Source organism: Solea solea, chromosome 2 (assembly GCF_958295425.1).
Source record: "Solea solea chromosome 2, fSolSol10.1, whole genome shotgun sequence".
NCBI classification, from domain to species: Eukaryota; Metazoa; Chordata; class Actinopteri; order Pleuronectiformes; family Soleidae; genus Solea; species Solea solea.
In genome coordinates, this window is record NC_081135.1 from 27,315,591 (window position 1) to 27,330,524 (window position 14,934).

Here is a 14,934-nt window from a genome sequence, read left to right on the forward strand (position 1 = left end):
TCGTACACTAGAGGTTAGAGAGAAAAGATCAGTTCCAAATTGATCTAATTTTTCTCTATAAACCAACCACAACTTAACTTTACAAGCCATGTTATGAGCATTTTACTATTTAAAGAATATTTCCAAATTGAGGCCTATCCTGCCCCAGTCTGCTGAAAAGTTAGTTTATGCATTCATTTCTACACGATTAGACTAATGTAATGCCCTTTTTCCCGGGCTCCCAAAAAAAAAAAAAAAAAAAGACTGTGGGACGCCTGCAGCTAATTCAGACTGCTGCAGCAAGAGTACTAACTGGCACAGGAAAAACAGAACATATCACTGCAACACTCTGATCTTTTCACTGGCGTCCACTCAAATTCCGAATACATTTCAAAATACTGACTACAAAGCACTAAGTGGTCTGGCTCCAGGACACAGGCTCTGACCTGCTCACTTTGTACAAGCCAGACTGAACCCTCCGATCTTCAGACTCTGGCCTCTTAAAACTTACCTCACATCACAAATAAATCGACTGTATTCATTCACTACTCTCCTGAACAAACCTCCTACATTTACCCCCAAATACATTAAATGAATGACCTATTTTTTTTTTAGTGCTGTGTTGCAAATTGAGAATGCTTTGTTTGAAATTTGTAACACAAATAAAACTTTATTGATTTATTCATTTGCCAACATGCCTACAGGAGCCATATTCATCACTTCCACAAAAGCTTTTTGATATGATCGATCACTACCTCCTTTTAGATAAAGTGTATGCCATTGGTCTCTCACTGTTTCTGCTCTGGTTCATTTAACATCTTGATCACAGACTGTCTGTGAGTTTACTTTGCTTGCACTGCTTCACATTACAAACCTGTAAAAGAATTATCACTCAGTTGATACTTCAAATACACCATTATGCAGACATAGTCCACCAGAACACCTCTGTTAACAAATCCTCACCTTCTTCATTTAATTTTTAACAGTCTTTGTAGACTCGGCCTGAGGTGTCTGTATAATACCCATCACTGTTTGATGTGTGAATTATTGAACTGGCTCTCATCTGCATCAGAAAATTATCCATCCATCTTCTAACGCTTTATCCTCCACATGAGGCTCGCGAGGGGCACTGGTGCCAATCCCAGCCGACATAGGGTGAAAGGCGGGTTACGCCCTGGACAGGTCGCCCGTCCATCACAGGTCCACATAGAGACAAACAATGATCCACTGTCACGCCTACGGTCAATGTAGACTGTCAAATTTGACTAATCCTCCTTTATTATCCTCCATATTTAAAACAAACACATTGATTATCATGCATTTCAATGTAAAGTTCCTTCTGACTGGAACAACCTGTGCCTCTCAATAAGGTCCATAACCTCTTTTCACTTGTGATGTAACCATCTTCATATAACCTGCTCCTGTTCCTAACTGAATTGTTTTTTTAATACAGTCTGCAAAGTTATCTAATATGTGCCAGCATAGTATGTATAGATGCATATGCACAAATTATCATGGTTGTATAAACGCTATTACATTGTACATTATTTGGTGAACTGGCTGGTGGTGGTTTGTGTTGTGTACCCACTTGAAAATGAGATAATACATCTCAAGTTGACTGATTCATCAGGGACTGGCGGATTTCTCTTGACTTCCTGTTAAAATTGTCCACCCATCTTTTTCTTTCTTTGTCCCTCAGTACATGAAGATGATGGGAGTCAACCCGGCCAGCCACTTCTTTGCCTGGTTCCTAGAGTGTGCCACTTACCTAGTCATGACCATCTTTGTTCTCACTCTGGTGATGAAGTACGGCAACATCCTCCCCCACAGTGACGGCTTCCTCCTGTTCTTGTATTTCTGTGACTACGGCTTGAGCATCCTGGCCTTCAGCTACCTGGTCAGTTCCTTGTTTGACAGGACCTACATCGCTGGACTGAGCGGCAGCCTCCTTTACATTCTCAGCTTCTTCCCTTTCATTGTGGTCATGGCCCTGGAGACAAATCTCTCCTTTTCACAGAAGAGCCTGCTGGTGAGCAACCTCTCAACCTCCCTCATCATCAGTCATGTGTAGTAAATGAGTGCGCTATGTTTACTGACATATAATGTACAAATAATGTAATTTGCTCTGGAAGATTCTGAGAATAAGAAAATGATTTTAACTGTTGTTTCATTCCTTTCTAAAATGTATTCTATCTGTCTTGGAAAACAATCTTACTGATATTAAGTTTCAAAGTTTTATTAACACAGCTTCAGAGATGCCACTTCCATTATGAGCAAACAGTGACTTTCACCTTCAGTTGTTTTTCATTAGGAGGGTTTATTGTTATTTATTATTCAACATAGCAGTGAACATACGTCTAAAATGTTGTTTGCCTTGAAGAAAGTGTTGCGAAAAGCAAAAATAGCTCACTTCATACTACTTCATAGAGTAAGATTTTGGGATGATGAAGATGTGTATTCATGTTTTTTTTTTTTTTTTTTTTGGTCTAACATTTTCTTTCATTTTCCTTTAGGGCCTATTTTCCCCAACCTGCTTCAGTCATGCCAGTCAATACGTGTCTCGCTATGAGGCCCAAGGACAAGGTTAGAGCTTTGACTGCCATCAAAAAAAGCCAGCTGCATCAGTGTGAGGCAACATTAAACTCCTCTACTATTTACTTCTTTAGGAATTCATTGGAAGAACTCATACACCTCTCCCATTGCTGATGACACAGCCTCATTCGGGTGGCTGTGCTGGCTGATGGTCATTGATTCCATCCTCTACTTTGTCATCGGGGCTTACATCCGCATGGTCTTCCCAGGTGACTCAATTTAACCTTTAATCATCAGAGTCCTGATTTTAGCAATAGTGGTCATAATATTCAATTGTTATATTCCGTAACTCCTATTAGAAGAAAGTTCTTGCTCTCAATAATTTTTCCTGTATCGATTTTTCTTTTCCCAACAGGAAAATATGGAATCCCAGCTCCATGGTACTTCCCGTTCAAGTCATCGTTCTGGACTGACCTGTGCTGCAGCATTCATTCAAACACTGGTTCAGACAAAGGGCTCCTCTTCACCAACGTCATGCAGAAAAACCAGTCTGTCCTATCTGACAACAAGGGAAAAGGTATAAGGAAACAAAGTCTTACGGCAGATAAAAACAAGTGATGTTGTCTCATCAGGTGTAGTGTTTTGATTCATGGACACCATGTCCTCCCTTTCATGGTCTGTCATGTTTTTCTTGCCCTGATTCCTTGTTTATATTTCTCCCTCACTCTTTATTTAATACCTGTCCCTTGTTAGTTTGATTTACAAGTTGCCCCTGTCTCACTGTCTCTCTCAGGCAAGAACGCGCTTTCCTTCCAGGCTGGTGAAGATTTCTCAGAGCTTCCAATTGGTGTTGTCCTCCACAGTCTCAGCAAGATCTATGGCGACCGAGTAGCCATTGAAAACCTGAATGTCTCTTTCCACGAGGGCCATGTCACCTCATTGCTTGGTCACAATGGAGCTGGCAAGACCACCACCATGTACGTGTGGTGCAATTCTTCTCAATTTTCACTGTATCAGCACGTCCTTGGCTACATACATGCATTGTGGCCGTTCATTTTCTGTATGTGGTGTCTGTGAAATGTGATTTGTGCATCCCTTTTTATCATCTCTAGGCTCCGCTGCTGACAGAGAGATTGTTTTGTCAAAGTCTGGCACATCAAATGAGCCACGATAGAGCTTAGCCTGACGCGTCTTTATCAACTGAAACGCTTGAATTTTCATTTTAATTGTTTGACTCTGTTTTCTTAGGCTCGGAGTAACACAAAATCACTGCAGTGCAGTTGCTAAAAACAATTGAACAGTGTTGAAAACAAGCAAAAACTAAGATGGGAATTACATTTCTTATAATTTTGTTTTTATCTTATAATTTTGATTTATTTATTTATTTATTTATTTATTTATTTATTTAACCAGGTTGGTCCCACTGAGATCAAAGATCTCTTTTGCAAGGGAGACCTGGGCAAGCGGGCAGCAGCATAATTACATTAAGAACAATAAACAACAGATACAATATTAACACTTGCACTAAGACAACACATTATAATAGTCCTGGGATCAGCAAATCATGAGAAGAATAAAAAGAGAAACATAAGATAATGCTCACGATACAGTATGTTTGACTGAAACATGACTTGATTTATATACAGTATATAACTCGGTTTGTTCATTAATATTACTCACACAATACATTATTATGCTCCATGTTTAGGTCTCTCCTGACTGGCCTTTTCGCCCCGTCATCTGGCTCAATAGAGGTGTACGGCAGAGACATGCAGAGCAACATCGATGATATTCGCAAAGAACTCGGCGTCTGCATGCAATACGATGTCCTCTTTGACCACATGACAGCCAAGGAGCACCTGCTGCTGTACGGCCAGATCAAGGCCCCACACTGGACACGCAGGGTACTGCACGAGCAAGTCCGAACGTAAGCGATCTTCTTGAGCCGAGAGCGTCCTCAATTTATCACTGCATCTTTGAGATGATATCAGGGTTTGTGTACGATGTAGCGGCGCCATTTCATCTGTCGTGCTGATTTGGTTTGCACCCCAAAATCAAATAAACGGTGTCCGTAGGCCAAGCGATGCAATGCTCTTCCAATAAAAACAAAACAAACACAGAGGCCGTAAGAGTTTAAATATTAGTCAGTGCTTAATACCCGTAACTGGTTACGTCTGGTATCTCAAGGCCTTTGCGCCAGAATTTTGATCTGTGATTGAAACTATTTCTGAAGGGGTTCTGCGTGGCAAGAGTAGCAATAATAAGTCTGAACCTAAAGGCAAGGAACTGTACTTCTCCTATGGTCCTCATAGTTCAGAGAGTCTGGGTGACTGATGGAACTGATGGAACTGTAGCTGAGAAATTGCACTTTAATGCACAGAATAGTGTGTTAACATGAGCTTAGTGTCACACACTTTTCATTGACTCCCCTGCCAGGATCCTGGAGGAGACAGGCATGTACGCGCACAGACACAAGCGGGTGGGCACCCTGTCGGGCGGCATGAAGCGCAAGCTGTCAATTTCCATTGCCTTCATAGGAGGCTCTCGCTTGGTGGTTCTGGATGAACCCACCACAGGAGTTGATCCTTGCTCGAGGCGCAGCATCTGGGACATTGTCATCCAGCATAAGAAACGTGAGTCTCTCTCTCTCTCTCACACACACACACACACACACACACAAGCAGGTTTGCATTATTATTTTTAGGACCCTGCATTGACTTCCATTCATTCGGACAGCCTGAACAAAGCGTGATCCGTAAACCTAAACACAGTTCAAATCTTAGCCCTAAACTTAACCAGTTCACCAGCAAAGATATTCTGCCTCATTAGAACCACCAGAAAATGGCAGATAAGGTCCTAAAGAGAGTACACACACACACACACACAAAACATTGATTTAGATGGTTTGTTTGTCTCTATGTGGCCCTGTGATGGACTTAGCGACCTGTCCAGGGTGTACCCCGCCTTTGCCCTATGTCAGCTGGGATTGGCACCAGGGACCCCCCTAGAATATGACTGAATGAACTGTTATCATGCGCGGTTTGCAGCAAAAATAGACAGAAATGATCTGAAAATGGAGGCTACAACTACGGGAAAACCCTATGTATGTTCGAGTTATATCAGGTGTTTTAAACCTGTTTAGTCTGCGATAAATCAGAAACTAAAGTCATAAACATAAACATATTGGGGCTGTTGGGAGCTAGGCACAGCAGACACACATCAAGTATGAACCAGCCCTTACTATCACTGTTACCACTTAAATGGTGATCGTAATATTGAAAAGAATAATAAGAAGAAATAGCTGCAAAAAAAATAGAACAGAACAAAACAGAAAGAGTACTCTCTCCTTTTATTTTATCATGGGTCCCTCAGGCCTGATACTTGGCCCAGTTTTATTCCCTTTGTATCTTCTGCCCCTTGGCCATATTATTTGCCACTTCAATACATTCCACCCTTGTTGCAATGAATAGTCCCAGTCGTCTGTTTCGTTTATTTCTAAAATTCACAGCAGCCTGGGTTCCCTGCATTGCTGCTTTTCTGCAGTCCAAGTATAGATGCCTCAGAATACTGATAAAATTGATGTTCTAGTAATTGGTTCTTATTTCTAACCGTGGTACCCCTTATCTTGGACCACTGACAGCTAACATTAAATATTAAGTGAGAATGTACAGTTCAGACATATTCTAATATTCCACCCTTTTTCGGCGGACATTTTTTTAAAAAGGAGATTATTATTAGTGTTCTTTTAATAGCGTAAGTTTACCTACTTATATATTCAACACCCAGTCAGTAGATAACAATGCTACATATATATATATATATATATATATATATATATATATATATATATATATATATAGATATATATGTAGCATATATAGCATATTTAGCATATATAGATATAAATATACTCTATACATATACTTACTCTTGTGTTTTCCCTCGAAATCACCAAAAGAACCTGTCATAAATTGCTGCTGGGTACAGGGTACTCTTCCAAATTCTGAATGAGCTTTCGATTGAGTGGAGTATGAGGTAAGAGTTCGGGACCAGGATAGGACTGAGGTTAATGTTAGGGCCAAGAAAAGGACTGAGGTTAGGGTTAGAATAAATATTCAGTTTAGGATTAGTGTATAGTCACTTTTGGCTCACACACAGACAGACCTTTATTTTAGTAATATCGTCAGCATTTCCTTGACCAGTAATAAACCATAAGTGGTTATAAATAATAGAGCATGTATTTTTCTTGTCGGTGCCTGCTTAGTACCTGCTTGATGCTCACAGCGACATTAAAGTGTCGATGGACACCCAGGGCAGCCGCTCTGTGCGCCCTGTGTGTCCCTTTCAGACATGGAAGGACATCCTGTGCGCCTGTAAGGCGACGCCAAGGGACGCGACAGAGCGGCGGTATACTGTATGACGCTCTTGGAATGAGAATGGGCTGGAAAGAACAGTGAACCTGAGCGTGACCCTGTGGGTTTTCCACTGCTCAGGCGTCTTAAGTTTTAGGTCTAGCACGTAATTATTCTCAAATAAATCCAGAAGTACTTTTCCTTAAGGTTCTCTTAGGGGAGCAGCAGTAGCCTGCTGAGAGACTGCTAAATGCAATGTACTGTGATTGTAGATGTAGAAAATATCCTGTTTAATTAGCCCTGTCTCTGATGTTATGAGAGCTTGGTGCCAAGGAAATCTATTTCAAAACTTTCTGCATCACTTGCTGTTTGGGCATCTGTTACTTTGATGACTTGTGAGTGTGTTTGTAGGACACAGTGTTTGTGTGTCTACTTCTTTGTAATGCCTGGATTTGGTTTGCTTGTTTGGATGTGTGCAGTGTGTTGGCAGCCATTCTCAAAGAGTTCAAAACTGCTTTTGAGGATAGGATTTAATTTTTTCCTCAAAACTACAAAGCTTTACAGAATTGCTTAGTTATTAAGCATTATCTGCTTGTGTGCATTTCACTGACCCTGGGCTTTTATGTAATACAGTTTAACATTCACGGTGTGAAGTTTGTGAATCTCACACATTTCCCTTTTGAGCTTAAATGTGGCTGATATTTGTTGGAACAGGAAAGAAATGCACACTAACTCTGTGTATCTATCTTCTCAGACCGCACCATCATCATGTCCACCCACCATCTGGATGAGGCCGAAGTGCTCAGTGATCGCATCGCCTTCCTGGAGAAAGGAGGATTAAAATGCTGCGGGTCACCCTTCTACCTGAAAGACAAGCTGGGCCAGGGCTACAAACTCACCCTTACCAAAAAGGTATCCATTGTCCAACTTGAACATGCACTGCAGACAACTCTGTAAAACAACTAAAACTGAGACCTTTTTTTCCATCAAATGGGAATGCAGCTAAATAATGAATCTGTTAAGGGCCATTACATTTTTTTATCTGCCAAAAGGAGACCCTGCGGAGGAAGGTTTGGGAACCTCTGACGTTACTATACACTGTACTTTAGATTTATACAATGTATGAGATGTCATATGAGCAGTTTCTGTTTCATCCATAAAATCATATATGAATTATTTAGAAAAGCCATTAAAACTGCAATGTGTAACTTTGGGGCATGTTTTCCTTCTCAATGTTTAGTCTGTGTGAACTGAAAAGATTTCCCATTATTTCCTTCATCTGACTTTGTGAAGCAGAATGATCGGACCTGACTGAGGGAGTGTTTGTGTGTACACACCGGCAGCACAGGGAAGGGTCGGGGAAAGAAACATTGATCCCATTAAACTGCAGAAATCACTTTTCAAATGTTTCATGGCACATCTATGTTTTTTCAGTCATACTCCATCCTTTTTTTAGTTGTCTCGCTTTACTAGCCCAATGTTGCTGCTGCCACCGTCTGTCTCGACCTAAAACAAATCCTGTGCTGTGTTCAGCGCCTGAATGTCACAGGGCGAAACAATCTAAACGCTGCTATACTGAGAAACATAGAAAGGATCGTGAGGAGCTGATGAGCTTCATCAGCATTGTGTGACCTCATATGACACTAGTTTCAATGTAACAGACAAGATGTTGGATGTTTGTATGAGAATGGTCGAGCATAAGCATCCCCGAAACTGCCTCGTCAATAACTTTGGTTGCTGTTCTATGTGCAGAAGCAGAGCCTGGAGTCTAAAGAAATTGACCATGCTGAACTGAAGGAGTTCATCCAAGCCCATGTACCTGAGGCGCGACTGAAGGAGACCCAAGGGGGCGACTTAGTCTACTCACTGCCCACGTTCACCTCATCCAATGCCTCCTCATACCGTTCCCTCCTGACGGCACTGGACACCAACCTTAACAACCTGCAGCTTGGGGGCTACGGCGTCTCTGACACGACACTGGAGGAGGTATGCTCATACTAAAGCATGCCATGCCATTATGTAGTCTCTATATTAATGTTTTGTTTTCATCTCCGTAGGTGTTCCTCGAGTTGACCCATGACAACACTGATTCTGAGAACGTCCCCCTGTCTGTCTCGGAGACTGTTTCTGACACTCAATCTTTGGACAGTTTCTCATCAGACTCCTCTGAAAACCTTGGGGACAAGATCAGTGAGTTCCAATTTTGCTGCCCTCTTTTCTTTTTGCCCAATTCATTTTTCCGTGCTATTTGTTTATCTTGCTTTTATATGCATCACTTTTTCCTGCCTCATCATTTTAGATGATGAGTCAATTTTTGCACTTGACCTAAACTAAGTGACAGTTATATGACTCAGCTGACCTGTTATCACAGATTCTTAACGGACTGTGCTACACCACCTTCTGCAATGTTATTGCCCTGTTAACCTTTAGCTCAGCGTGTCTTAGAGAGATGAAGCATCATCATGTCAGTAAGATGGAAAGATATTTGGACCAAATGATAAAATCTTACCTCTCTTGCTTTAGAGCTCACTGGTTCATCCACGGTGAGTGGCATGGCCCTGCTGTGGCAGCAGATATTCGCCATGCTGGTCAAGAGGTTCAAACACAGCTACAGAGACTGGAAGGGCCTGATTTCACAGATCCTGCTCCCTGTTCTGTTTGTGGTGTTTGCAATGGGCCTGGGCTCCATCAAGAATGACCTGCGGCACTATCCTGAGATGGTGCTGAGCCCTGCACTCTACAACATCGGACCAAGCTACTCTTTCTTCAGGTCAGTTGTAATGGCAGGATAATTACAGGGGGGCATTGGCAGGGGAGTTGAATTCGGAGTTCATTTGATACGTTCAGAACAATGTCTGAGACTCGGGTGGAAACAAATGACTAAAATCAAAGCATGCAAGCAATTGCTGGGAGGATAGTTCCTGTGTTTTAATGTAGAAACCTGGGAACTGAAAGCAAGGGTTATAATCAGAAACACAGACTTTGTTTCTTATATAACTGACCTGATTTTTGGTAGACGTTTGGAGGATGATCATTTTATGATGTCTTTATTTGAAATTCACAACATGCCGCTAAGCCCGAGTTTGATCCATTTTCACTCGATTTTCTTTATGGTTTTTCGACTCTCTAAGAAAAACACAAATCTCTGAGCCTGAAGATTATTTGAGGGGTTTATTAGAAAGTTGTGATTTGATTTTGGAGTTTTTAATGTTCACTGACCTGAATGACAGAAGGTCAGGAGTTTTCTAAACAGCAAAGTCAGACAAGACGAGGGCCGGATGCTGGTTGTTCGTAGGCGAGCAGGCAAATGGTCCTGAAGCACATGAGAGACAGAATTATGCCACAAGCAAAGGTTAACTAACTTTTTTTTCAAGAGATTCAGCTCAGTTCAGGTCAGATCTAATTTGCAGGTGTGTAGCAGCTCGGAACTCTCCAGAGCGTACTGTCCTAGTCAGCGGGAAAAATCAGTTGGGCTCCTTGTAGCACTCACTCTGAATCCTCAGAGACTCATCACACACACCCTGCTCACCATCTGTTTCAAATGCTGCCATAAGGCAAAATCTTCAGATCCTTTAGAGCAAAGACGGCAAGAACAGTTTCTCTCCACTTACGAGACTGCTCGACAACCCCCGATACCCCCTTTCACCCACTCCACGAGTCAAATGTGCACACTGGGCTCCTCACCATATTTTATTTATTTGATTACTTAAACTGTTGCACTTATTTTTACTTATGTTGGTGTGCTTTTTTAGTCTGAACTTCAACATGAATTACTACTGAGTTTGTCGCAGTAGCACCTGGCAAGAGGACGCACTCAGTGTAAAATGCCCGTCTGTTTTTGATGATGGCTTGATGCAAAATTAGTTTGAAGCTGTACTTTGTTGAAGGGCAGGCAGACCTTAAGGACAGGGAAAAGTGAAGGAGATGGCTGAGATGCAAGATCAAAGTCAGAGAGATGGAGGAGGAGGAGGAGGAGGTTGTGAGATGTCGTCATTCCTGAGGTCTGATCAAAGAAAGGTGGAAAATGCAGAGGTGCAAATTCATATCAAAGATTGTATCAATGCAGTTCTTTTTAGCCTAATATACAGAGCAGATTGGAAATTTTGTTTTATTTGCTTATTGTGGATGAGAATCGTGTTGGAGGTGAGGAGATGGCGCTGATAAGATTATCCGTGGCTGAGATTGAGATATTATTCTAGTCTGTTTGTCATTTTTATGGTGAATTAGTAAGTAACATTGTATCGTCCTGACAAAGTAGACTTCTTGGGAGAGTTTCAAGACAAGAAATCTGCAAATGTTCTGACTTACCCTTTATCTGCCCTGCTCCTCACAGGCAGGTTGCTATAGTAGAATCACTGACAGCCTCCCCATGGTCATATTATTGACTATGTTGTTAGGTCGTAAATTGCTCTGAGGACGGAGCCGAGAAAACCCTGATAAATTCTGACCTTGAACTCTAAGTCTTTCTAAAAGACCAGCAAACCAAGACTTGAATAACAAATAACAGAAGAAAATCTATCTCTCTGTCTGCTGATGCTACATAGACTGAAGCAATTATTTTTGGTATGTTTCCTTTCGTATGTTTGGAGCTAACTTACTGTTTTCTGTCTCCACAGCAACAAAAATCCCAGCTCCAGGCCACTGGTGGATGCCATGATGTCATTCCCTGGGATCGATAACGCATGCCTTGACAAGTCTGATAACTCGTACGTAATGACTTCTCAAATGCCTTGCCCCCCCCCCCCAAAAGTGATAGATTTTCCACTTATACCCTGTGCTCAGTTTCCCTGTGTGTTCCACCGTTTTCCACACATTCCGTGTTTCCATTTTCCACACGTTGTCATTTTAACTTGTCCCTCCCTTTACTGTTCTCTGTCCCTTGCTCTCCGTCTCTCCGGTACCTCTCATGTCATCCCTCCCTCTGTTTTTCCACTGCTCAGCTCATGTATGAGGCTCTTGCAGCCTGCAGCAGGACGACGTGAGAGCATCATTTGTATTCCATAAACACTCAGTGTTTATAGGGCAGATTTTCCCCTCACAGGCACTCAAATCAATGTTGGCACTCAAGCCAAACCTCAGAGGCATTTTAAAATTCTCTGCCAACAAAAATAAATAAATAAAATTTGTGTGGTGCAAAAAAAAGGAAGAAAAAAAAAAAAGGAGTCTGCACGTTTTGCTCATGATGCTCTATAATCACAGCATGGCAGCAATATGGGAAAGTGACTAGAATACTGGATGGAACTGTATGGTCCCCATGACTTTCTTCCAGAGGTCGTTGTTATTGACTAATTTATATCTAAAGTAACAGACTGCATGTGAACGTGCAAGTATGCAAAGAGTTATCTATTGCTACAAGTGTTTTGGGATCGGCACATAGTGTCCCTGAAAACATTTGGCAGAAAACAGAATGTGGGGGAGTTGAACATGAAACCACACAAGCGCTCATTTCACACAGTATGGTATCACAGCATATGTACAGCTTTGAAGGCAGTTTTGAACCGACATCAGAGAAACACAAGTTTGCTTTATGATATGGCCGGGCAAACAATGTCCTTTAATAGAAGCAGGATAACTAGTATAATAATATACGTAAGTAAATAGGAGGCATAAAAGCGCAGTTGTCTAGTTTGTTCAAGTTTCACCCTGGAGCAAAAAAAAATCTCTCTTTAATCCTGTAATAACAATGACAAGTGAAAATTCAGTTCAGACTATTAAGGAGTCTTAGTCGAGTAAAATAAAAAGAAAGACAATACATTGAAACACATAAAAAAATGAAAGCTTCCAAATGCACAAAACGTCCATACTGGAGTATCTAAAAATGAAAACACATGTCTTTAGTGTTGATACAGGCCACCTTTACCACACATTCAAGATGCTGTATGTTTTTCTTTAGGGTCTGCACAAGAACACACGCATGGACTCAGGGAAGAAACACGTCTGGACTACTGAATACCTGTAAATGCACCTCACAGGGACAGGTGAGTTCGGGTCACAGAGAATAGTGTGTGGTTGCATTTTTGCAGCGTTTGTGTGAGTTTTAAAGACGAAATAGGACAAGAGCAACGCTTTTATCTATTCTGTGTCTTTTGCAGGTTTGTGATAAAAGCAAGGATCAGCTGTCACATAAGAAGAGCCCGTCATCTCAGGATGTTTATAACCTCACCGGCATCGATGTGCAGAACTACCTGGTGAACACAGCCAATGACTTCATCAGGAACAGGTGACTGCACACTGTTGTTGTCTAACAGCATTCAGCCATTTGTCATTCAGAGTTACAATTGGTGGGATAACATAATGTATGAGATAGTTTGGAGATGATGTGTGGAGTCAAATGAAAAATTCAGCGATTCTCTAAGTATCCATTGAAAAACATTCTTCCTTTTAGCCTTTGAAGCTCAACATCATTAATACTCTACACTTAAAAATAGTGATGTTTCAATCATAATAAAAAACCTCACAGGTTTTTTTTATTATGAGTGATGCCTCTTTATTGAAAAGATTATTAACTAAGGTGTAAAACCTGAGTTTCCCTGCGTTATTAAATGGTAAATGCTTTGTAATTATTGTAGTCTTGAGCACCACTCAGAGCTGCTTTACACTACAAATTTGCCATTCATCTATTCAATCACATTTTCATACAGTGCATTTACTGTATGTGCAGCGCATATTCCGTCCCTCGTCTTTCATACCCATTCACACACTGCAAGCACAGCCGTCTGGAGCAACGTGGGTTTAACTGTCTTGCCTAAGGACAAGCAGTGATGGGAATTAAACCCACAACCTTTGACCAATCAGCTCCTCTATTGTAATTTTCAATTATTATTATTATTATTATCAGTGTGAATGCTCACACAGCTTTAAAAAAAATATTCAGCCTTTTGTGTCCCATTCAAATGAATAGATGAAATCTTAAATTCCTCCAAAACTTGCAATTTTTTTTAAATGCTACTACTTACTTACTTACTTACTTACTTACTTGCTTTCATGTTTCATATTTTAGCATCAGCTGTCAGCATTCACACATATTTTTCACAGGAAATGCAATTTTCTAGTTAATAATAGTTAATATAATATTTCTAGTAATTATTTTTCCTCTTCCACCAAGATTTTGCTGCGAAACCTGTCCTGCTTGTTTTGATCCCATCATAGGAATGAATGGAGAAGGGTCCCAGCCCATTTTGGAACCTCACAGGGTCATAATACTTTAACATAGAGATATGGTTGAAACTTTAAACGAGTCAAAAGCCTTGAAACTTTTTTTAACACAATCACAGTTCAGGTTTTGTATTTTCATTGTGTATTGTGCCTGTGATGAGTGATGAAGACACCTAAATGAACTCTTTCCTTGTCTCAAATTCCAACCTACACAGACAATGTTAGACAACAATGCTGTGGTTGTCGTCTACCCCCTGTGTGTTGTTTTCATTCTCACATGACTTGCTGTTCTTCCTCAAAATCACTGAGAAGCACAGAGAGTGCTGACCAAACTCCCCGTAGACGTTTGCAACCCGCTGCAGGAGTCAGTCTCTCTCTGCACCTCTCTCAGTTGGTAGTTGGCAGTACTGCGCCTCTAAGCTGGTTTGCTAGCTGCAGTGTCAGGGCCCTGATTTTAAAGGTATATTCCACCAACATATCGCTTAAAACATCACGCTGATCACTTTCAACACAGTGATGTTAAAAAAACCCAAAAGAAAAGCCCTGAACCTCGGCACCAAAAACAAGGCATGATCAAAATTTTGCTTATGACCATCATGATATTCAGGCCACCTGGATTTATTTTGATTTTTTTTGTAGAATTGTCAAAAAATTTTCAATGAGTGCTTTCTGCCCCCTCTTCCAAGATAACTTTCACTTACAATATCTGGCAGTTATTCAATCGTTTAGGAATTACGGTACTGAGAAGCTGACGTCACAAACGTGCAACACGCCGGTGATTCTTGTCTGTGATTGGACGGTCGCGCTGAAGAAGTCCTGAGGGCTACCGTAAAGACAAGTATATGGGCGCAAAGCTCTATTTCTCAGCTTTTTTCATTATCCATCCATCCAGTTACGGTAATGAGAAGTTACGGTA

General features: G+C 41.1%; 1 protein-coding gene across 1 annotated transcript in view; it reads left to right on the forward strand.

Moving 5' to 3' along the window:
• LOC131441184 (glucosylceramide transporter ABCA12-like) overlaps positions 1-14,934 on the forward strand; it is a 47,210-nt gene that overhangs the window by 16,989 nt on the left and 15,287 nt on the right. Inside the window, exons 24-37 of the mRNA XM_058612323.1 lie at positions 1,679-2,008; positions 2,493-2,562; positions 2,646-2,780; positions 2,927-3,088; positions 3,305-3,488; positions 4,220-4,438; positions 4,948-5,144; positions 7,618-7,775; positions 8,616-8,849; positions 8,921-9,053; positions 9,387-9,633; positions 11,480-11,569; positions 12,757-12,841; positions 12,956-13,083. Coding sequence (XP_058468306.1) covers positions 1,679-2,008; positions 2,493-2,562; positions 2,646-2,780; positions 2,927-3,088; positions 3,305-3,488; positions 4,220-4,438; positions 4,948-5,144; positions 7,618-7,775; positions 8,616-8,849; positions 8,921-9,053; positions 9,387-9,633; positions 11,480-11,569; positions 12,757-12,841; positions 12,956-13,083 — 2,372 coding nt within the window. The remainder of the gene's footprint in view (positions 1-1,678; positions 2,009-2,492; positions 2,563-2,645; positions 2,781-2,926; positions 3,089-3,304; positions 3,489-4,219; positions 4,439-4,947; positions 5,145-7,617; positions 7,776-8,615; positions 8,850-8,920; positions 9,054-9,386; positions 9,634-11,479; positions 11,570-12,756; positions 12,842-12,955; positions 13,084-14,934) is intronic.